The 23,080-nt window shown below is 47.1% G+C and overlaps 3 protein-coding genes across 3 annotated transcripts; all 3 read right to left on the bottom strand.

Annotated features, from left to right (window-relative positions):
- Window positions 1–227: 227 nt before the first annotated feature.
- Window positions 228–6,161, bottom strand: tnfaip3 (tumor necrosis factor, alpha-induced protein 3). Its single transcript, XM_068741081.1, has 9 exons — window positions 5,855–6,161; window positions 3,333–3,523; window positions 3,097–3,238; window positions 2,734–2,904; window positions 2,444–2,624; window positions 1,327–2,327; window positions 1,053–1,087; window positions 774–950; window positions 228–643 (listed from the first exon to the last, which is right to left on the bottom strand). Exons 1-9 carry the CDS (start codon window positions 6,159–6,161, stop codon window positions 368–370), a joined length of 2,481 nt encoding a protein of 826 aa, XP_068597182.1. The 3' UTR covers window positions 228–367.
- A 5,474-nt stretch (window positions 6,162–11,635) lies between these two features.
- perp (p53 apoptosis effector related to pmp22) lies at window positions 11,636–16,728 on the bottom strand. Its single transcript, XM_068741289.1, has 3 exons — window positions 16,431–16,728; window positions 14,294–14,434; window positions 11,636–13,174 (listed from the first exon to the last, which is right to left on the bottom strand). The coding sequence occupies exons 1-3, from the start codon at window positions 16,633–16,635 to the stop codon at window positions 12,963–12,965; spliced, it is 558 nt and encodes a 185-aa protein (XP_068597390.1). The 5' UTR covers window positions 16,636–16,728; the 3' UTR covers window positions 11,636–12,962.
- Window positions 16,729–18,433: 1,705 nt separating this feature from the next.
- Window positions 18,434–22,613, bottom strand: LOC137896108 (transmembrane protein 26-like). Its single transcript, XM_068741636.1, has 6 exons — window positions 22,402–22,613; window positions 21,797–21,893; window positions 21,536–21,625; window positions 19,925–20,133; window positions 19,495–19,574; window positions 18,434–18,729 (listed from the first exon to the last, which is right to left on the bottom strand). Exons 1-6 carry the CDS (start codon window positions 22,611–22,613, stop codon window positions 18,434–18,436), a joined length of 984 nt encoding a protein of 327 aa, XP_068597737.1.
- Window positions 22,614–23,080: the final 467 nt, after the last annotated feature.

Genomic DNA, 23,080 nt, shown 5'->3' on the forward strand with positions numbered 1-23,080 from the left:
CTCTCGCCGCGCACGGGGCACATCAGATGATAATAATTGCACAAAGAGGTATTCTGGAGGCCATGTCTACTGTGAACGAACACACACACACACACACACACACACACAGTGACACACACCACCCCCCCCTCATACACACACACTCATTCTTCACATTCTAAATGGGGGGGGTTTGATTTCCAGGCCATAAGGTTGCTAGTACGTCACCAGCTAGTTAGTTAGTTGGTCAGTTAATATCAGAGGTGCATCGACTGGCATGGGGCGCCCACAGCATGGCAGCAGCTCCACCGTGCTCGCGATGAGTCATCATCGTCATTGCGTGCGTGCGTGCGTGCGTGCGTGCGTGTGTGTGTGTGTGTGTGCGTGGTCAGCCGCGGTAGATCTGCTTGAAATGGTCGCACTCGTTGCAGTAGCCCTGTTTCTCTTGGTTGGCGTAGTGGTCGCAGCCCTGCGTCCGGCACCGCTGCTTAGACTTCTCCTTGGGCGCCTGCGCCCGTCTGCCCGCCTCCCTGCCCTGGCCACGGGTGTGGCATTCTGGACAGAGGTCCGTGCACCCAGGGGACACATTACTGCAGCCACTCCGCCGGCACTGAGTCTGGGTCTGGGATTGCTGCGAAGATCTGGGTTTGACTGCCCGCTCGCGCTTTTTGTACAAAAGGAAGAGAAACAAGGAGAAGAATCATTCGGCAAATTCTGGACCGCCAGGATTAGGGCAAGACACATTCTGAAAATCATGGACAACGAAGGACAAACGGAGAACGGCAGGCACCTACCAGGACCGGAGGAGGGGAGCGGGGCGAGCGTTGAGCCGCTTGGTTGAGCCGTGCACTTTGCTCTTTGACGTAGCACTTGTCGCAGAAGCCCTCCAGCATTGCCTTCCCGACCGCACCGCATCCAGGTCCGCGGCACCGTAAGGCGTTTTGGAAGCCTGCCTCCAATCCATGCCGGTTCTGGACCGGGGCAGGGGCCGGGGCCGGGGCCAGAGCAGGGGCAGGGGCAGGGGCAGGGGCAGGAGCAGGAGCAGGGGCAGGGGCAGGGGCAGGGGCAGGGGCAGGGGCAGGGGCAGGGGGAGGGGTCAGGGTCAGGTCTGGAACAAACAGTGGCCAATGTCAGACCGTATGACTGGCCATTTCAAAATCACATTTACATTTATTGTAACCATGCAAAATAACCTGCAAAAATAATTTGGCTTAAAATCACTGTTTAATTAAATTAATTCCACCCATGCAAAATAAAGCGGCTAGAGTTGTATTTAAAGTATCCTGAAGGTTTTACTAAACCGTGTAACACGATAGGGGGGGGTCAAAGTTCACGTCCTGGACTTACGGTGGTTGGTTTGATAGTCCACGTAGCAAATAGTGCAGAAGCCCAACTTCTCCGGCGTTCCAAAAAACTGGCAGCCAGACCTTTTACACGGGCGTGCCAGAGGGACTTGCCAGGCCGAGGCGTGTCCCGTCGTTAGGGCGGGACACGGCCGCTCGGCGTCCCTGGCCTCCCTCCAGGCTGAAGACGACGCCTCGGTCCTGCTGTTGCTCTGCTGCGGCTCCCCCCCCTCCGGGGCCTGCTGCCTCTGCATGCAGGGAGGACACAGGCCATTGAATATCCGGAAGGCCTCCTGTCTGCACATGCTGCAGCGCTCCGTCTCCGCTCCGCACCCACCCCACTGGGTCCAGCCCGAGCTCTGGGCCGGGTGGGGGGCGATGGGCCCTCCATTGGCGCCTGGGGGCCCCGCAGTAGCCGTTCCGGCCCCGGGGGGGCCGAGGTTCTGCCTGGAGTTGAAGCAGCGCTCGCAAAGTCCGTCGTGCTCCACGCTGAGGGTGAAGAGGCACCCGGGGGTCTTGCACTTCATGGCGTGAGTCTCGCTGTACAGGCTGAGGCTGGGGGCCGTGGGGGGAGCGGGGCGTGGGCTGGATAACGCCACCCCTCTCCCAGACGACGAGGAGGGGGGGCTGCTGCTGCTTCTTCTTCTTCTTGCTCCTCGGGAGCTTATCTCAGTCTCCAATCCACCCATCGCTCCGACCCCACCCCCTCCCTTGGTCTGCGCCCCCCCATCCATCCTCGCCCCTCCGCCCGTCGTGGCCTGTCGCTTCTCAAAGCACTCGTGGCAGTGAGGCTGCGTGTCTACGGAGACGTAGAAGGTGCATCGGGGTGTGGCGCAGCGGATCTCGATGAGGGACAGCTGGGAGACGGAGAAGGGAGGCGGCCGCTCCGGCTGGGCGGCCCACGCCTGCTCCTTGTCCTCCTGCCAGCGCTGGTACTCGTGGTTGACGAGCTGCAGGTAGTCCTCCATGAGGTTCATGTCTTCGGGGAGGTTCCCCTCATCCAGCCTTGGAATAGAGACAAAAAAAAAAAAGCATTTTAACACCGTGAGCGGGATGTGCGACTGGCACTTGACTTTTTCTCTTCCATTTTGTTAGACTAAGAGCATTTCGTCTGGAAGTACCGAGCCGCGCCGATGATCCGCGTGGCGTCGCAGCCCAGGCCGATGACCGGGATCTCTAGAAGCAGCAGGTAGTCTTTGAGGAGCCTCTCTTTCTGCTGCTGTTCTTTCTCCATCAGGAAATGAACCTTCAGCTCCTCGAAGCCCCCCCGCCCCGGGTTGATCAGCGGTACAGCTCGGATTTCTTGAACACACAGATAGAACAAATACAAACGTGAGCAGCTTCTTTTAAGTTTAAACCTTTTAGTGCCGGGTTGAGCGACCAGAACGGAAGGTGCATCGCTGCTTCCTACCTGGACCGCTGTCTTTGATGGTGATGAGGGGCGCAAAGTGCTGGGAGTCGTAGCCGAGCACAATCGGGTATTTGTAGCACTCTGTGGGCGGCCAGTGTAGCGGGAGATAGATCCCGCCCACATTTAGCGGAGAGATCGAGGAGCCAGATTTCATGCTCCTGACCACCTGGTCTGTAAAAAGCGATCCAAGATCGTCCGATAAAAATAGAAAGGAAATATGTTTTCAGGACGTGATCTACATGAGTCGCCTCGTCCGACAGAAACTGTTTTTTTTCCTTTTAGCTTCTGGAAGTGGTTTGGGATTTTCAAAAACAATAATGCTAGCAAAGCTAATCTCTCACGCAGATGGTTAAAAAGGAGTACCTGCAATGACGATGATGGGCCTGCGGAGAATGTTGGACAGGATGAAGATATGAATGTCCTCCAGAGAGTCAAACTGGAGGCCGTTGCTACTGGAGGCCGGCGACGCCATCCTCACGATCTTCTCCCACTCCTCCTCCCAGTTCTGGGACGGCGAACACAGGCGATGAGTCGGGACATTAACGGGTACGCGCACATTTTCTGGGTTGAGTCTAGTTATTTATGTTTCATCTTCGTACCATGGTGGTGTATCGGAGTCCGGTCTGGGTGAACTCCTGGGATTGCAGCAGCTCTGCCTGGAAGCGAGCTCTGAACACGCCGTTGTCCATCTCTTTCAGGACGCCGTGGAGGGCTTTCCGGAGCACCAGGTCCGTGTCCTGAACGCCCAGCATGTACTGAGAGGCCGCGTGAAGCAAGCAGTTACCGTCTCCTGTGGAAGCGCAGAGAAGAGGCAAACATGCGTGACTTTATTACAGCAGGCAGGCCGAAAGGGGAACAAACACGCAATTTCACTTCACAGCGCACACAATAAAACACGCACTAAAAAAAAAAAAAAATGCAGCGAGCGCACAATCAGGCCTGATGATTAAAGGCCGGGGATTTCCAGGCCGTTGGACCAGGTGTCGATTACCCAACCTAGAAATAAAAAAAAAGCTCCAACCGGAGAGCAAACACGCACGTTTGAAATGTCACACGTCACTCGTTCCGCACTTCAATCTGAATCTAACTTCGAGACAGACAGAGCTGGCGACTCAAAAGGCCTCCGTGCGTGCGTGCGTGTGAAAGCACGAGCGTCTAAGGATCTTGGGCTTTTCTTCCGTCTCCCGTTGCAGCTCTGGGTCTCTCTCTCATTGTGAAACAGGAGAATCCACGCTCGCTGTGCACAGCGATGAAAAACCCCGTTGCTGCACTAAACACAGGAATTTCCCAGTACCTACTTCTGCCTTGTGTGTGTGTGTGTGTGCGTGTGTGTTCCCCTTCTATGATCCTAACTCATCAATGCCACTCAGCTGGTCCTGGATTTTCCCACGTGGGGCGTGGCTTGGACAGGATGGAATGTTATCTCCTTCAGTCCCATCTCCGCCTGACGAAGGCTGTGACTGATGAGCGATGAGATGAGTTTTTTTAGTCGCACAGATCCGTTGTAATCCGTTCAGTAATGTTTACCTTTGAAACGAGCCAATAAGAACCTTGGAGACGTGCATCTTGCAGGACCAAACCCTCGGTAGCATAAAACTTTATATATATATTAAAAAACAATCACAACTCAGAAATAAGATTATTTGTGTCGCACAATGACACGTGGAGTTTTAACCCTTGAATGAGCTGCTTGCCGAACAAAAGATGAGAGACGGTCTGCCTGTTCCATCTGTTTAAATATAGACACTTGCTGAAAACGCAGCGAACTTAATCCTCATCTGGTTGCGACGGTACGCGTTCCAATAGAGCTCTCGGTTTGCGCCACGTCATCCACCGTCCGACCATTTGTCTGTGCGCTGTCGACAAAGTAATTGATGTGTTCTTGCTAGCTCCGTTTCCTGAGCTTCAGTGACTCAGCAGCAGTCAGTTAGTCCTCAGTGTGAGTGTGTGTGTGTGTGTTTGTGTGTGTGTGTGTGTGTTTTGTCTGTCCTCTGCTCAAAGTCATGTCTGAGTCCTTCAGAGTTAGATGCTCTCTTTTTCATGACATCATCTTCACAGAATAGGAAAACTCATCCAGGTTACCAGGAGTCAGACGCGCGTCTAATTCCTCCCCAGAGAGGATCCATACGTGGGTAACCCCCGTCCGTTAGAGCTGGTACCAGCAAGGCCCACGGGTTACGCCCCCCCGAGAGCTTCAGTCTTCTGATAAACAAGCGAGCAGGTTCCTTATCCAGCCAGAAACATTCCGAGATGAGGTCAACAGAGGACTTTCTTACCGCCGGCATAAGTTGCTTCGTATGTGATTAAAAACAGAAACTCTTTCCTCTGGAAACTCACAACGTTTGAGACAAACTTGCAAACTAGCTGGACTTTCACTTCCGTCTTCTCTGGACGACGGCACGGCTGTTCTTTCCCTTCGCGTTAAAACAGAGTCTGATTCAGAGAAAATAAATGCTCGTCTTTGATGTAAATTGCCCCCCCCCCCCTCGGTGAGCCAGGACACAGGCGACTGCCGCAAAAGACAAAAGGCATAAATAAACCTCATGTCATTTCAAATATGTCAAGATACGCACCGACACGGGAGAGTACGGGAACACATATATGTGTTTGTGTTTGAGACATTTTCCCGGTACGGACTCTGAGCAGGAGGTCTGAATGTTCTGACGCCGGGATGTTCCAGTGTTGTGATAAGAACGTAACAGGAAGCATGACTTAGCAGTCGCACCAAGGGGGGGGGGGTTAGGGTGAATGAACCCATATTCTCATTTACAGTAACCCCACGTGTGAGTAATGACATCTCAGCAGTGGGGCCTACATTCCACAACCATGACTCATCATTTCTCTGTTGCCGAGAATCAAACAAAAGCTGAAGTCATCCACGGGGTGAGGACACATTTATCCAGGAACAAATGTGTGACATCTGCCCCCTGGGCAACCTTTTGAATTGCTTCAAAACACACACACACACACACACAGATGCAAAACTGAACTACAAATTGAAATGTTTTATATGATAAATCCAACCAATCTAAAATGCTCCCGGCTTCACAGAGCGCTTCTATAAAATCAGACACGTGGAGCTCAAGATTCCAGAAGTGACTTGCAGGGAAGTCCATCTTACCGTTGGTGCGTAAGGGCACCATCTTCTTCACTTCCCGACACCAGTTCAGCTTCTTCTCCTGCTCCAGCGAGGCCTGCATGGCTCGGTCCAGGATGGCGGCCTGGACCACCTCCCTGAAGGCCTGGGGGAAGTGGTTCATGGCGATCATCTCCAGCGTGTAGCGGTGCATGCCCCGCAGGTGGTGCGTCAGGCCGCCGCTGGGCGCCGGCTTCACCACGTCGTTCGGCACTCTCTGACGGATCTTCACCGCCTTCAGCAGGTTGGAGACAAACAGGAATTTGGGAAGGAAGTTCTGACCCTGCGACATCGCGGACGGGTGGCCTGGTGGACGGGAGAGGAGCGAGGAGTAGGAGTAGGAGTGGGATGCGCCGACCACAGCTGACCGGACGGTGCGGAAACTGAACGGGAAAGAAGAAGAGTGGGAAAGTTATTTCACAGGAAGGCACGATAAAAAATAATAACAGCAAAGGCTGGAGGGAAAGTTTCAGTGGAGAGTCCCCTCCTTATTAGTTGAGACACAAGACATGGCTTCATTTATAGTTGGTGAGGGAAACCACCCAGAACACAGGACCGGCACACTGGTGGGTCAAAGGAAGCAAAGCCCACAAAGAGCCTCTTATTTTTGGGACTGTTATTTTGCCTTGATTGTTCGTGAGATATCACAACATCCTCGTTTCCCACTGAACTCCGAGTTACCCCGAGGCCTTGACTTTCTGCATTCTACAGGATGCTTAGCCCCTCGGCGTAGGAGCAGGGGCAATTGTTTAGCAGAGGCAAACCAGGAAAATGTTTGTCCAACCCAAAAATATAGAACTACGTATAACTCACATACGGTCGCATGTCGTTAGCCTGTAAACCTACAATGCTAATCAGCACTTCCTCCGTTGTTTTATATTTAACTGCATGCACACTTATTTATTATCAGTTAGGATTAAAAACCTGAAAATGTGTTCTGACTAACTTGCAGGGGTCGCCCCCCCCCCCCCCCCTCTCCAATCTAGGATCGCCACTGGTTTTTCAGCCAGCCTGGACGACTTTAAAGGAACATTTCACCCAAATGGAGATGTGAGAAGCGCTAAGCCGACAGGAAGTAGGAGTGCTGCTCAGCCAGCAAGGCCTGGAGCTTTAAGGTGACTTTTTTTAAACTAGCTCGCCAGCCTTGGGGGGGGGGGCGCAAGTCCGTACTTGTAGTGGTCTCCTCTGGAGCAGCAGCAGGTGTAACAGCAGCGCAGGCCATGCTAAAGGAGCTAGCTAGCCGTCACTCTCAGGAGGGACTAGTTGACGGTCACCCGCGGCGTCACAGACCGACCATTGACCGTTGTTCGGTTGTGTCGCTGCGGCTCGGCTCGGCTCGGCTCCACAACAACGAGACCCCGCCGACCTTAAAGGCTTACGTAATTCCAGCCTTCCTAACGACGTACCCTTCCGCCGGCGTCTCACACCGCGGATGTCGACGCGGCGTTGCGGAGCTCCGACGCTCCGTTCGTCCGTGTAAACGCCGTTATCCGCTAAAAAGGGTGACGTCTCAGTAAACAATGGCTGTCAGAGCCACTTGTGAGCAGGCTTCAAGCGCCTCTGTGCCGCCGCCCCCCCCCCCCCCGAGAAACACGACCATACATTACTCAAGGCCCAAAAGGTGGTGCGTCCACCAAGTCTCACAGCCTCCCTGGTGAGGAACGCTGTCCCCATGGGGACGGGGGGACGGGTGTCTTACCTGTGTGATGTGTCGGGGGGGTAATAACGAAAGCACTCCCCGGATGCTCGTCCTCTCAGCCACTTCGACTCAGCCTCACCGCAGCGGTCCTCGGCGCCATTCAGCCTTCTAGTTCCGTCTCTGTCGAATCGAATTAGGAGCTCGCAGCTTTCCGAAAGCCTTTTCAAAAGAGCAGACGCGTCCGCAAGAGTTTTATTGTTTCAAAAAAAAAAAGGAAAAAGCCCAAGTCGAGGGGGATTTCCACACGGGGACTTTCCGTCCACCCATTTCCCTCTCTCGCTAGTTACAGCCCGCTGCCACCAGGGGGCGTCTTCTCTGTCTGTCTGGCTCGATACTGAAAAGCATGATCCATCCCACCTACTGTGCACAAAGGAGCTCCACCGGGTCGCGTCACTCTATTCAACCAGACAGCCGAGGAAATACATTGATCAGGCTGATGACTTGGATACTCTGATTTCTGTCGTGCATGTGTGCGCGTTCATTTGGGTATTTATCTACGGGTGGTGTATGTATATATATATATATATAAATATATATAGTTGCGAAATACAGAAGTTTTTCTGGCACTCAGAGTTGCTCAAGAACAGTTGAGCAGCAGATGAACGCTCCCTATCATAAAATCATAAAAAGCACAGTTCAAGGTCATTAGGCCAGAGCGCCTATCCAGTTTCATTTATTGTCTCAAAAGCATTTCTTATACGTATACGTATGGGAATATAACTAGAGAACACCCTATTCCTTACTCAGATTACTCTTATTATGAATTGAAAATAAAGATAATTTGAGGATATGTGAAGGCCATTGTTTTTTTTTTGTCTGTCAATAAAGTATCTCAAAAAGGTGATAATGTTATTTTGCACAACAGTGGATCATGATCAAAGGAACCAAATGATTAAATCCTGTGATTTAATCATTTGGTATGGATGCAGATCCTCAATCTTTTTGTTTAATGTTTTTTTTTATGTTATATCAAAGAAGAATGAGCAAGAACCTGACAAAATACAAATGCTGATGAAGTTAACCACTTAATACTGTCTCATATCTTCATGCTGTTACTCAGTTAACCTCTAACAGACACAATCTGCTTTCCTTTCTATACCCCGTGGAAGCACTCCTAGTTCTGCCTTTTTCCCAGCGTGCTGGACATCATTTCTTTCCCTTACCTTCTCAGACAGGGAACAGAAACTTCAAACAATAACCTGACAGCATGGATTCATGAGGAACAAGGTCAGAGAGTCAGCTTCAGCGTTTAGAGTTCAATATGAGCAAAATTCCCACAGACATGTGACATTAAATATGTACAATCACAACCACACTTTTAAAAATCCACATAGGTCCGCATATGATTGAAACAACGACTTGATTCCATAATGCTGACATTAATTATGCGGAGCATGTTCCATACCGGGTCATACGTGTGCTGAGTCACGGGCTGGAATGATCAAGGTTAGCCGCTTCTGCAAACAATGAATAGCCAAACACCTCAGTCATCAGCACATGGGAAACCCCAGGGGGGGTAATTGGCCCACTCAGCTACTGTAAGACGCCAGGTGGTTTATGTGAGCCATCCACTGAGTTCTTGACCGTCCAAATCTCTCGTGATGTTACGGTTCATGGGACGGTCAAAGACACAAAAATCTGGATTGATTTGATTGAGAGTGAAAGAATCAGTTTACATGATCAATAGATTTTAATTTGTTGCTCTAAAATGTCCCGTATCAGCCACGCTGCTGAAAAAATTTAATTAGTTTGAAAAGGTGAAAAACATTTAGCTAAATTTTGGAAATTTTCTTGTCAAAATGTCAAGAAAATTTGTATTTACACGTTTTAATGTTGAAAACTCCTCCACACTAGTTTGTTAGAATTATTGATGTAGCATAGATTTAAATTATTATTATTATTTAATATGTTTAATGGCCTTCAAATTTGAAAGGTAAGTAAAACAAAAACAAAAACAATCTGGATTTTACAATTAAACCAAAGGGAAGAAAGTAAATCGATTAATATAAATTAATAATAATTTTTCACTCAACATGACTATTTTGGCTGTAGTTACTTTACAAATTGGGAAGTTTTTCACAGTAAACATGATATACTGTGAGAAATTATTAAACTATACAACTGACAACAACTATCCAACAAACTAATAATATTGTACTTACACATTACTACACCAGCAATAATGATGTTTGATGCACCTACTGTTTTTATTGTACTGTACAACAACCTTTAGGATCCCGATACTTTATCATTCTATTGTACTTCCCTAAAACACAAACTGAACACTGGTTCTCTAATATAAAATGTTTTTGAAGCACATCTAGCCATATATGCATGTTAAAGAAGCCCTTCCCGAGTTATGTTGATGTCATCTGACTCGAGACATTCTCTAGGAAAGACATATCGCTACCGAGATGTTGAGCAACGAGCTAAAACAGTCACTCTGCTTTTGACTGATATTAACCCTGTTAAAAATGGCTTGCATGAACTTTTGTTTCTAAGTGGATTTCAACAGCAATTCTGTCAGCGCGTGTGCTATTAAAAAAAAAAAATACTGGAAATTTGCTGGGTGACTCAGTTTGTGTAAATGTTGGTTTAAGTCAAACACGAGGGAAGTATGGAGTATGACAGCTCATATACCTTAGTCACATGTCATACTCCAAACTTCCCTTGTATTTCCTGTTCTCAGGTGTAGATGACCGATGATGATCAGATTAAAATATTTAAAATAGGCACAGTACAATTACAATTTGGGGTTACTGTTACAACAAGCAAAAGCCTCATGTTACATACCAACTGGGTATAAATCCTCCAGACTCATATGTCTCTTGTGTTCTGACAAGAGTAGCCAGTCCCTCACAGCTCCCCAAAAGCCTTCGGGCCCCATCCTGGTATGAGGTGGCACAACTTTGGGGAGAACCCTGCAAAAAAGAAGAAGAAAAAAAAAAAGCCGGCTTCTCTTCTCAGTGGAAAGCACCCCAGAGGCGGATCGAAACCCACACCCACTGAAAGCCATCAACACTCTGTGTGTGGGGTTAAAGGCCGTCGTAAAGGGCTCATCGGACCCTCTACCTTAATTAACTGCTTAAAATAATGTGGAGAGAAATGTGGGTTGGACAAATGGAAATAAAAGAGGCCGAGAAGTGAATTTTCTGATTGAGCCTGACCTCTAGCGGTGATTATATAGAAACACAACCAAGTGGCACTGTAATATTATACTTTTGATGTTTGAGCTACAACATTTATTCATAAATTCTGGTTGTTTCATAAATTCAAAGTGTTATAACTATTTCATTTTAAACAAAAATAAGAGAAATGTAAAGGAAAACAATGCATTTTGTATTGTAGGCTTTTTTCTTCTGCATTAGGATCAGGATCTATTTTGTGACTCTTTGGAGTGGAACCACGGCGATAAAATCTTCCTTCAGCATTAAGTCTAATAATGTCCCATATAATATAAGTCCAAAAATACAGAATCAGTCAGAGGGCTCTTGTCTTTCTTCTCACACCACTGGTACCACATCACTGTCAAATGTTGTATAGCTTTATATTTGATTTGACTATGAAATGCTGCCTCACACTGTAAAGCTAAATTCCAGTCTGTTTAATTTCCCTGCTTTGACTTCATCCCCACCTCCCTCTCTTTCGTTGACTTTCCCTTTCCCTGTTTTTACTCATGCATCATTTGTACTTTTCTCCTCTCCACCATTTCACAGAGAAACCAGGGCTGTCTAACTGAGGCTTGTCTTTGGGCGGGGCTCTCTGGTTGTGCACACACACCACTCATGACTCACGAGCGTGGATCTGTGTGTTTATCCGCTGCGAACTTTAGCCTGTGTGTGGGAACAACTCCACATGAGTGTGAACATCAACAGGTGTGATGCTAACGCAGACATAAACCTGGATCGGTTTTGATTTAGAGGTGACTCTTAGGCCTTTGACGCATCCTTGTGGATAATGTGGAAACGTGATTTTGAAGCCTTTTATTCTTTCTTTTCATATTTTCCCCGTTGCGCTCCATCCATCCGACTTTGATAATTGCGCTGGAAGAACGACTCAGAAACCACTTCATAAAATGAAACTCTTTATTGCATAAGAAATACAGACACTACCAAAAGCAACCAGTTCATACTACAGCAGAAAAACACGCTCAGACGTTCCTATTGGGCAGAACAATGTGGAAAAACTGGAGATGAAAAGTCAGATGCATGAATGTAAGGGCGGATTCCCAGCTCGCCTTTGAGACATAGTTCAAGCATGAACCTGCCCGACTCTCCTGAAGCTGTTGAAACATGCACCGAATGAGTTTTATCATCACGTACATACGTACGTACAACCAGACTGACCAGTCTGATGGGATAGTCAGCGGTTAAACACAACCTAAACAAGCTAAGGCACAGGCAGTACACAGTGTGCCTGAAGATTTTACAGCAGAGGGTCAGCCACAAAAAAGGCCGTCATTGAAAACATCGGAAGTCTTTAAGAAACTGCTCGATGGTTCTTATTTCCTTCTGTCAGGAAAGAGAAGAGTAGTACAGACTTCTCCTTTAATGTCTCCATTTTGAGGTATAAAGACATGAAATAGAGTTTATGTCATTCCTTTTAAAAGTATAGATTCATTATTGAATAAGGCAGCTCATATATTAACTCATTCAATGCCAATAATTAGGTTCGAAATTGAACGGCGCCGCCCTTCCAACAGCCAATAACTCCAGAATGTAAATGGGTAGGAATGCACTTTTTATTTCTGATGAAAGAAGAGACTTGAATCTTTCATTTGGTAGGCTCGGTAGGCTTGCATAGTAATAGAACATAATATTCTGTGGGCCTTGTAAAATAGGGCAAAATGAGCTGAAAACAGCTGGCACTGAATGAGTTAAAGAATGAAAGTGTGTTAAAATTAGTCATCAAACACAATAATAAAAAAAACATTTAATTTGCTTCTAGGTTAAAATGAAACCTACAGCTGGTGAATGATCCCCCCCCCCCGTGCTTATGGGGTTTTTAGTAGTAGCACAGAAAAACCTTACTTAGAGCTCTTCCTCTTCTGCGAGTTTAGGCGACATCAACCCGATCAGGTTAAAGCTACGCTTCACACATAATAACATCCCTCAGGTTATAAGTGCACTTGGGTAACCTTATGTTTAAAAACTAGTGATTTCACTCCAATGTAAAAAAAAAATACATTCTATGATGTTAATCTAAAATAGATGTCTTGATATTAACAGATGTGACATCCAATCACAGTCCACTTCCAGTTAGAAACGCCCCTCTCTTCCAGACTCTCGCGTGCCGGATGGGGGGGGGGGCTATCGTGGATATTTGGTGAAATGGTACAGTGTTTAAAACATCCAAACTGCGACTAACGCAGCTCTGGTTGCAGCCGGGACGTTTCTACTCCGAGGAATAGATGTATTTGGTCTTGACCCTGTCGGCCAGCTCGTCCTCGTAGCGCGGCAGGCAGCAGAAGAGGATGGCGCAGCCGATGCAGAGGATGGTGGCGCCCCAGCCGAAACCGTAGGCCCAGGTGTAGTAGTAGTGGCCCTCGAAGATCAGCTCGTTGAATTTGACAGGGTAGATGATGAGAGCGATGATCTGGATAACCACTGCAGGGAGACGAGAGGAGAAGTTTTTTTTTTTTTTGTTTGTCCGGATTAAAAATGCAATATTTCCTCCTGCAGATACGGCACTTTGGCTCTAAGGCAGAATAGTTCGTCCATGAATAACTGCACGACACCGACACTAACAGCGTGGCGTGGAAAATCCCTCCTCACGGTGGTGTGAGCTGCATCGACAGACCGACATCTGCAGGATGAGTTCGGGATCCTCACAAAAGAATCAAACCCGTTCCCGGCGCCGATTCCCGATACCTGACCGGCGTTGAAAGGCGCGACGCCGATTCGCCCTGTGATGCACTCTCTCGTGTTAGCCGTTAAAAATAATGAGCACGGCGTTCATCACACCCTGAAGCAAAGGCAGGGCAAGGCGGTGAGTCAGGTCTGGTTCTCAAACCCGTCCATTAATCACTCGGGGATGTTTGTTATATCCAGCTGCACCCTCCAGCTGCACCCTTGAATGTGATACTGACAAACGTAATAAGATCACCTTAAAGGGGAAACAAAGGAGACACGCTGAGCACGTTTAAAGAAAAGTAGTTGTCGTAGTAGCAGTGTGGGATCATGGGAATTGCTGTCTTTGTTAAATGGCCTCCACGACCAATCAGAAATGAATCGGCTAGAAATGCCAATGGTTGAGCTGATCATTATTAAATGACTTTAGCGTAGCAGTGTGACTCTAAAACTATGTTCACCTTCCTGCTGCAGAGACAGCCAATCACAGACTACGGATCCTGTGCTGTGATTGGCTGTCTCGCCTGTCAGTCTGGAAGATAACAGCGTGTGTTTGGCTCCGTCCCATGTTCTCAGGCGCACTGTTGGGGTGAGTCAGTCGCACAAACAGACTAAACCAGCCGTTCCCATGGTAACATCGCACCAAAATCCTCACCCTTCCCTCCCTCATCGCTAACGCCTGACTTCCTCCTCCTCCTTCTCCTCCTTCGTACATGAGACCCGCTCCCACATGGATTCAGATTAGTTACTCCTCCCTTTATATTCATCTCTCCTGAAGACAGATCGACTTCCTGACTTTTTTATTTTTATTTTCATCCGCTCTTGAACGCACCCTTTAGCTTTATCACCACGGCGACCTTGTTGTGTGCAACTTACCGACAACGATCAACATTATTCCAATGACGGGCAGAAGAGGAATGTTGAGCGAACAGCAAAGAGCCACGCAGGAGACGATGAAGGCCACGATGAGGATGAGGAGGCCGATGATCATCAGCGCCGCCACCGCCTGGGCCCAAGCTGAGACCAACACAAACACACAGATTAGTTTGGAATAAAATGAAGAAAGCCTCATTTTATTTGTCATCTGTTTGGTTATTTATAATTTTTATAGCATTTTCTTTTTTTTAAGACATTTATTTCCAGATGAATGGGGATGAAGATGTCACAGCAGCAGCTGCTTCACGGACATTTTTATTACTTTATATTCTCCTCAAAAGAGGCTAGAAATAAAAAAAAATCTGAGAAGCAAAGAATTAGAAACTATAACTCATTACATTGTTATTTTTTTATTTTACATCATATTTCATAAAATCCAATCATTTCCATCTGATTAGCTCGGAGTTGGTTCAGGAATTTCTGCACCGTTTGTAGCTTTCTGTCTGCAAATAAATGAGCTGAACTCCTGGACATGCATTCCTCAAAGGTTCAGGCTGATAGAGAGAGAGAGAGAGAGACACAGAGAGAGAGAGAGAACACACCCTCAGCAGCACTTGACGTGAACAGATTCCAGCGACCCTGCAGGTTAAATAGTCCCACCAATGCAGTTCGCTCTACGTGGAGGAATTCTCCGTCACGCCCGTTTCTCTGTCATCAGCCTGAATTATTCATAGCTGTTTGTGTGCACAGGTAAGGCCCCCACCTGCCTCCAGGCGTGACAACATCGACACACACAAGACCAGTTCGACGGGTTCGAGGCGTCAGGACAAGAACAAAGATCAGATCAGAGCTCGCCCTGAACCGGGGAGGGAGGCTCTAATCCGAAGTTCAACGATGGGATATGACGATGGAGATGGAGGAATAAAACCCGGCTCACACCGGTTTGATGGCGTTTACACACTTCACAGAGTTAAACCGGCCACACTCAGGATTAAACACAGAAACCAGATGCCATGAAGACTCCTCTTTATAGGGCCGGGTGCAGACTAACGTTGCCGTGGCGCCCCACCCCGGTGCAAGCTTTTATATCCAGCTAGTAATTATCCAGGGTTTGTTGGTTTCGGCTGATGTCACGCTCAGCATGTTCATTCCTGTAGCCCACAGCTTTACGGCCTTCATCCCTCCACAGGAAGCTGCAGGGAGGCTCGTTCCACAGGTGACGCATTTCCACACACATTTAGAGCTAGAACGCTCAGAGAGAGAGAGAGAGAGAAAGCCGAGACCTGCAAACGATCTCCTCGAAGGCGTGGGCAACTTTTATGTCGCCGGTTACATCCTAAAAGGAGACCGGGTGAAAACAAAAGTTCGTGTAAAACTACAACTGAGGACAGGAAGTGAAGGTTTGGCCTCTTTAGTTCCGGAAATGGAGGAACGAAACTTTGAACGCGTTGCCAGGTTTGTTTGAATACGACTTTCATTGAAAGCAGATTCTCTCAGCGGCCGCGTTAATATTATTTGCACGACTGTCTGTTGGTGCCAGTGCGTGTATTTGTGCACATTTTGGCACAACACAAAGCGACATGCCATCACCTACACTACCTCCAGCGTGCAACAGCACGGCCTTTGTTGGGCACTGTGGGTGTGGAACACAAATAAAACACAAGGAGGCGGGAGAGCGACAACCAAAGTCTGTTTTGTTACCGCTAAAGTGTGTGTGTGCGTGCGTGTGTGTGCGCGCGTGTGTGTGCGCGCGTGTGTGTGAGTTCCATAAAACTGGGTGAGGACTGTTCCTGGGTCAGAATAGACCACATTCAATCTTGTTTGTGTCTTTGTTGTTTTTGTTTAGTCACCATGGTGCAAGAAAAGATGCAGCTTTTCCCAGCATGAGAATTAACCTGGAGAAGAAGTTTAAAAATAAAATAAAATAAAATAAAACAAAACAAAACAAAACACCGCCCAACCGGCTCTATGGTGTATTTCAGGCTGGAAATGGAAGTTAGACAAGAGGACCAAAGTTCGGCCCTGGGAGGGAGGGAGGCCTACCCCCCCCCCCCCCCCTGAACTGGACTTTGAAAGTCCTGCAAGGAAGCAGAGTCCTGCCCGAGCGGTAACGGATCGGATCGGATCGGACACTTACGGTACTCCATGAGCGACTTCTCGTCCCACTGGCCGTTCCTGCCCCGGTACTGGGTCCACATACTGGCGTAGTGAGTCTCCGCGTCCTCGTCCTCGACCCATCCGGAGGTCGCGGCGATGGCGATGATGTCAAAAATAATGGCAAACAGCAGCAGCAGGGGCAAAATCCACCTGCACCGGGGGTAGGCGATCCCGCAGCGGAACATGACCCGACGATCGGTGCGCGCGGAGCGGAGCGGAAAGGAGCCGGTGGAGCTTCGACCGGTTACGCGGAGGCTCGGCGTGTGCGTTCTGCTCAAAGGAAGGCTCAGAGGGTGTGGTGCAGATACCGAGTAAATACCCCACCCGAGTGCGAAATGCAACCTGGGGTTGGACAAGGAGGGCGGGGCTTGTTCTGCCCCCCCCCCCCCCCCCCCCCGGGACGCGCACGCGCACGCGCATGATTCCTGAGTCTGGCTTAGAACTCGTCTCTCAGGCGTCAAACACGCAACAGGTTGTTGGTTCTGGACTTTTACTGGGAGCGTGAGACAGATGGCAGACAGGGTGCGGTACCGAGAGCAGCCACAAGATGGCAGTCAAAGGGAAAACTGTTGCAGTTCAACAATAAGTCCTATACATAATTAATGTGTTAAATAATAGCTACATGGAAAGTAAAAAAAAAAGCTGTATTTTAATGATGAAGGTTAACACTCCAAGGAATCATTAGCTGATCGTATTAGCTCATAAATAAATGCAGGGAAGTTAAAATAATATCCTCTAAAATACAGGGATACAGTATACGCGTATAAGTTCAATGCAGGCAAAGTCAATCAAGTACAGTACATAAGTGAAGACACTGCTGGTGAAAAACTAATATTCTGAGAAAATGATTCTGAAATAATGAGAAAGAAAAATGACAATGACAGTACGATCAGTTTTATTTGGGCTGTGTAGTCAAGCCACAACAACATGACAATCGTTATTTAGCGCGGTAGAAAATAACATTTAGAGCCTGAATATGGAGCTCGTCTGGGATTGTAAAATTACAACCTGGTTAAAAAAATCTATCAAACATGTTTGGTGCTTGACAAATAGAAACGCACAGTCGGTGCTGAGGCTGTCTTCAACGTGTTCACACGTAGCAGGGAGTCATCTTAATGTGATGCATCACAAGGCATGAAATAAGGTAACGGTTTGATATTTAGTGTGTCACATTTACAACCACACAATCAGTGTATCACAGCATATACGGTTTGTGCACCTTTGGAAAGTGTGTCTCTTATTTTTGAAAAGGCAAATACTGTATTTGAAGATTCCTTACTTTCCCTCCAGATTGGTTTGACGCTCAATTAGAATTAATCGATCGATTAATTAGAATTCATGGTCTTCCTCATTCAGTGCTTGTGGTATTGTTTTTTTCCTCCCCCCCTCACAGTCACAGGATAGGATGTTTTCACAGTATTTAACTTCCCTTTTAGAACAAGACAGGAACATTGTTCTCCATCCATCTCATCTTCTATCAGCACATCTCAGGCTGAGGATCACCTCATCTGTCTCTCTTGCTTCCTGTTCTCCCCGTCCTCACTTCCTCTCTACAAGACAGCGGCAGTGCTCTCTGACAAATCTGATCAATCCCGATCTAAGCAAGCAGTCTGGCTTCAGTTGGTGTATTTTTCCTGCTATTTTAGTGTCCTGGGGGGGGGGGGGGGGGTTAACACAAGTATGTTCATCCACACAGTAGCTCACAATAAAGGCACTCAGTAGAGCACATAGAGTCCATTTGAATTCACATAAACCGCTCATCCAAACACAAGACCTGCACCAGCTCAGGGCTCTTGCAATATTAAAGAGGCTGGAATGACACGAATAAAATGAAAGCAAGTGTTAGGCATTAGTTATTCACATTAGTTATTCATACACCTTGGAGTTAAGTCGTTTGTGAGGAATGGAAACGAGCATGTCCTCTTCCTGCAAACAGCTGTTGCAGTAAAAGTCCCCATCCTCCTGATTCCCCGTGGAACAGACTCACTCGATGAAGCCGTCAGCGTTGGGTCTACTGCTGGAGGGCCTGAAGTCCTGGCATAAAACAACCAGCCGGTATAAGTTCAGCACGACCACCAGGAAGTTCTTAATGGTGAAGAAAACCAGCATCTGGTGGAAGACCTTGTAGTAAGTAATGACAAGGAGCCTGACCACCAGGAACGGGCCGTCCTGGATGAACAGGGCCTCTACGATGTTCCACATGTCCGTGCTGTGCTTTCTCAGGAGAGACTCCTCTTCGGCCATCTCCTCATCCTCGTCGTCCGGTTTGGAGTTCACCACTTTTTGAGAATAGAGAAACAAGTTATCAATCATGGGTTGTCTATCAGGCTGCACCTCTGAACGCTACACCTATTTTCCTCTGCTATTAGCTTTGTCCATTCAGCAGCAGTCTTTAGCAGCAAGATTTAACATTTAGACATCGGTCCCGATCCTGTAGCATAAAATGGTCCCAATAAGAAGGTCCAGAAAACCCATTGCACCTATCTAATGGCTCTTCTGTTGAGATTGCTCTGTCAGTGCAGGCTGCAGAGCATGAACTTCCGGTTCCTGAATGAGTGTCTGTCAACACGTGTTGTGTTTGTATTGCATTCATAGTTAGATATAGGAACATTAGCATGGGCAAGCACATGCATGCAGCAGTGCACACGCAGGAGGGAGAACGGCTTCATTTGTAAACGCCACGATGCATTCAGGCTCAAAAATGTCTAACCGTTCCATCAGTCTAAATCTGTTTATGTCCTGAACACAAGAGACCGGATTAAAGACCATCGTCCAAAAACGTTGAATTTATTTTAACTAAAAAATGTGTGTCCAAAGACTTCCTGAATTGACATGAAAATCAAACCTCAATGATATTGAATCCAAACATCAAGAACAACTATGAGACGCATGCCTTTAAAAAGCATAATTGAAATCTCAATGACTTCCGTCCTCGCTGCCATGTCCCCGCCGCACTGAGACGAAGGTAGGGGCGGACACAGACGCTGCAGAAGCTTCGTCGGCACCAGTTATTAGTTTCATAGACAGAGAACAGGAAGCCTGACCGGCCAGATGCAGCGGGAACTGCAACATGCTCCATGTCCAAACAGCCAGGATGATGTAGACCAGCTGAGTGCTGTTCCCTCTGCGGAAGACAGGGAAAATCCAGGTGAGTCTGTGCGACGTAAATATTCATAAACATCGGGGGGGGGGGGGCTCAGTTTGGTACAAGGCAATAAATATACAGTATACGGAAATGCTGAAAAAGAAACGGCAGCACTGCTTTGATACTGTATCAATGAAAATATGTCCCCCATCAGCAGTAATCCTCCTCCTCATGGACTGGTCCACCCACTGAATGATGTCATCCTCTGGCTTCATGACACGGTGTAGCTGCAATACGGTGGAATCATGAGGATTAACCCCCCCCACTTGTGTTTAGGATTGGATTACAAAAATATTACAGCCAGCCAAATGGCATGACCGACCACTCACTTGATGTCCAACAGCGTCTCACTTGTGAATTCAAGGATGTCTGCTGCAGTGCCCACAAAAATTAAGAGAAGCTGCGAGAGCTCGTCACGTGTGACTCCGCCCCCGATAGGGAGGAGCCACTTTCCCAGGATGAGCAGGATGAGCAGGATCTGATGAAGAGCCAGGATCCAATCATTGGAACAGACGGACGTCAACATCTGTTTCAGATTCTGTGGAAAGATGAGAGACTGAAAACTTCTCTTTGTCGATAGCAAGAGTGACAAGTGGAAAAACTCAAAGCGACTAAACGGAGCGTTTGCTGGGGACGAATTTAAACTGTTCGAAATGGTGTGGCCGTGAGTATAAAAGGCAGAATATGTAAGAATGGCTCCGATCAAAGCTCCATGTTTAGTGACACCACGCCTTCCCCAGCTCTCAATGGTACAGAGAAACAAGTAGATTCATTCAAAAAAATCATTTTGTGGACAAATGTATGTTTTGTTGTTTTTGTCATTTCACTGGAATATGCTAATAACGCAAAAATAAATAAATAGAATCTCTCCAAAATTACGCTTTGATGACTCCACTTGTTGCACAAGACTGTTGAAGTGCAGCAAAGGGCTGGACCATCTTTAGAATTCTCCAGGGCTGCCTGGGCGTGGTCGAGCTCCTTACACTGTCTTTACTGTCATTGGCTGCATTGTTTTCAAGGCTTCTATGTCTGTTTTGAATGCTATGAATTCCATCTGTTGCAGCATGAGTTATCTCTCTCTCTCTCTTTATTTTAAAGCGAATTCTAGGATTTGTCTTTCTGCTGGAAATGGAGGAATATCTGAAAGTAGCTCCAACTTTGAATTCTATATTGTGTTCAATCAAAGCTAAAACCTTTCCAGTTCATTTGAGACAGGTGGCCCTGGATTTCCTATTTATCACTCATTAGGATTAATTTGTATTTATTCCTCACGCGTTATTTCACAGCCACAGCAAATCAATGTTCTCCACTTCACCCTGTCCTTTGCATCGTCCTCCCTCACTACGTCCATGTATCTTCTCCTGGGTCGTCCTCTAGTCCTGTTCCCTGGCAGTTCCATCCTCAGCATCCTTCTACCGATATAGTCTCCGTCTCTCCTCTGGACATGTCCAAACCATCAAAGTCTGTCCTCTGACCTCATCTCCAAAACGTCTAACCTTCACTGTCCCTCTTATTGTCTCATTTCTAATCCTATCCAACCCGATCTTTATGTTTTAATGTTAAAATGTAACATTTTATTTCTCTATTTATTAGTAAGGTAGGAAAATGATTTTAATTCACTAAATATCTAGTAAAACAGATTATATTCTCAGTCAAACCCAGATCAAGGTCCAGATCCAGAACTGTTCTGATGTCTTGGCAGAGGAAGAAACGCTTTCGGTGCCACTCCAGTGCAGCTTGTGCTGAGATTCACTATCCCAGATGTTGTGTGTCTTGGAAACGGCACTGAAAATGGTTTCAAAGTCATAAATCTTTTAAAAAATATGTAGTGGATCTTCTACATTCTTGTTGAGTTCTGCTGTTTGCAGGCAGGTCATGAAAGAGAGTGTTCTACAGTATGAGGCAAGAGATGAATCCTAAAATGACCGTCTCCATCTTACCCTCAGGTAGTCCTGGTCCGTCTGGTTCCCCAACGTCTCATTCTGGCTGATCAATCTATGCACATTCTCGAAGGAGTCCAGCCTTTTGCACTGAAAACAGTTGAAGTTATCTTTTTAAACGCTGAATCTCACAGTCTGGTTGTACTTTTTCTTTTTTTAAACTCTAATTAAAACTTCATGCATAAAAGAGAACACAGCATTTGGAAGAATCAAGCAATGAGCTGGAGTGTTGCAACCCGTATTGTTTTCGGCATTGCGTACCAGAGGGTCAGAGTCTTTGTCGTCCTGGTGGTGGAGCTCCAGGATCCAGATGGATGGAATGATGCTGATGAGAAACAGAAAGATTGGAGGAGAAAACCTGCAAGAGGCAGAGATGAAACAGCACAGAGTCATTGAGACAGACCAAACCTTAAGTTGGTGTTTGTCATGTCAAACCCAACATTTTAAATCTCTTTTGAGTTGAACTGATTATTCACCTTAACTCATTAATTCATCATTATTATTGTCTTTCTTATATGAAGGTAAATAAAATATATTTTGGACTGTTTACTCTTGATATTTGAAGATGTCATCTTGGAACCAATCAATTAACCCAGAAATACAAATATTCCCCCAAAAATCATAATAATCCAAATCAATAGTTTCAGATGCATCCTCGGGTATTTGATTATGTCCTTCCTTTGTCAGAATAATAGAGTTTAAACATGTCAGAGGAGCGGTAATAAACTGAAAGACAGTTCAGAGACTGCAGGGATAAATGGGGGGAGGGGGCGAGCAGGATGCGGGGTCGGGAGAGGGGAGAGGGGAGAGGGGAGAGGGGAGAGGGGAGAGGGGGGAGGGGGGGGGGGGTTAATTTAAGATCTTACCATTTGTAATCTTTTCCCTTTCGTCTCTTCAGGGTAATTATCATCTCAACGACGAGCGGCAGGAAGAGGAAGGTGAGGAACCAGTAGGTGAGATCCTTCTTGACCCACGTGACCCTCCAGACCCCCGTGAGGGAGACGAGGATGAAGAGCGTCCTGGTCAGAACCGCCCGCGGGAACTTCAGGAGCTCCACGACTCTGCTCTGCGGCTGCATGGCGGCGCTTTGCGCTGCAGCGGTTCCGTTACTCCGTTACTCCTGGCGAAATGCTTAGCAATGCAAATACAATGAGAGGAAAAAAAAAAAAGTTTCTGAACAAGTCCCCCCAAAAGTCTAACGCCCCGCCCAGGGAGGGAGAGATCCGGCGTCCAGGTCGCTGCCGAGCAAATCCGGCCCAGATGGAGATCCTGATTCCTGATCGCAATCATTCCGTCAGTTAAGCAGCAAAATATGGGTCATAGTTCTCCTGCAAAGTCACAAAAAACAAAAAGAACGACGAACTTCTACTGCAAGACCCCGGGATTTGGAATGAGAGCATGAGAATGTTCATTATTGTTTGTCATTAAACATTTTCCTGCTCAGAGGTTGTTTTTTTTCATTGTTATTAACTTTATATCTTCATCTATAATCTATATCTAATAAAACAGTTATACCAGTTAAATAACCTGTAGTTTTAATCTGTG

This window comes from Brachionichthys hirsutus, chromosome 7 (assembly GCF_040956055.1).
Source record: "Brachionichthys hirsutus isolate HB-005 chromosome 7, CSIRO-AGI_Bhir_v1, whole genome shotgun sequence".
NCBI classification, from domain to species: Eukaryota; Metazoa; Chordata; class Actinopteri; order Lophiiformes; family Brachionichthyidae; genus Brachionichthys; species Brachionichthys hirsutus.

Bases quoted from the DNA above. Each gene is read 5' to 3' on its own strand.
- tnfaip3 (XM_068741081.1), bottom strand. From the start codon at position 6,161: ATGTCGCAGGGTCAGAACTTCCTTCCCAAATTCCTGTTTGTCTCCAAC. The intron at 3,524-5,854 runs GTAAGATGGACT...GCGCTTCCACAG, and splicing joins GGTGCCCTTACGCACCAACG to GAGACGGTAACTGCTTGCTT. The intron at 951-1,052 runs GCCCCTGCCCCT...GCCCCGGTCCAG, and splicing joins CTCCCCCTGCCCCTGCCCCT to AACCGGCATGGATTGGAGGC.
- perp (XM_068741289.1), bottom strand. From the start codon at position 16,635: ATGTTCCGCTGCGGGATCGCCTACCCCCGGTGCAGGTGGATTTTGCCC. The intron at 14,435-16,430 runs GTAAGTGTCCGA...TGTTGGTCTCAG, and splicing joins GAAGTCGCTCATGGAGTACC to CTTGGGCCCAGGCGGTGGCG. The intron at 13,175-14,293 runs GTAAGTTGCACA...GTCTCCCTGCAG, and splicing joins AATAATGTTGATCGTTGTCG to TGGTTATCCAGATCATCGCT.
- LOC137896108 (XM_068741636.1), bottom strand. From the start codon at position 22,613: ATGCAGCCGCAGAGCAGAGTCGTGGAGCTCCTGAAGTTCCCGCGGGCG. The intron at 20,134-21,535 runs GTAAGATGGAGA...ATCTTTCCACAG, and splicing joins CGGACCAGGACTACCTGAGG to AATCTGAAACAGATGTTGAC. The intron at 19,575-19,924 runs GTGAGTGGTCGG...TGTCTTCCGCAG, and splicing joins GAGACGCTGTTGGACATCAA to AGGGAACAGCACTCAGCTGG.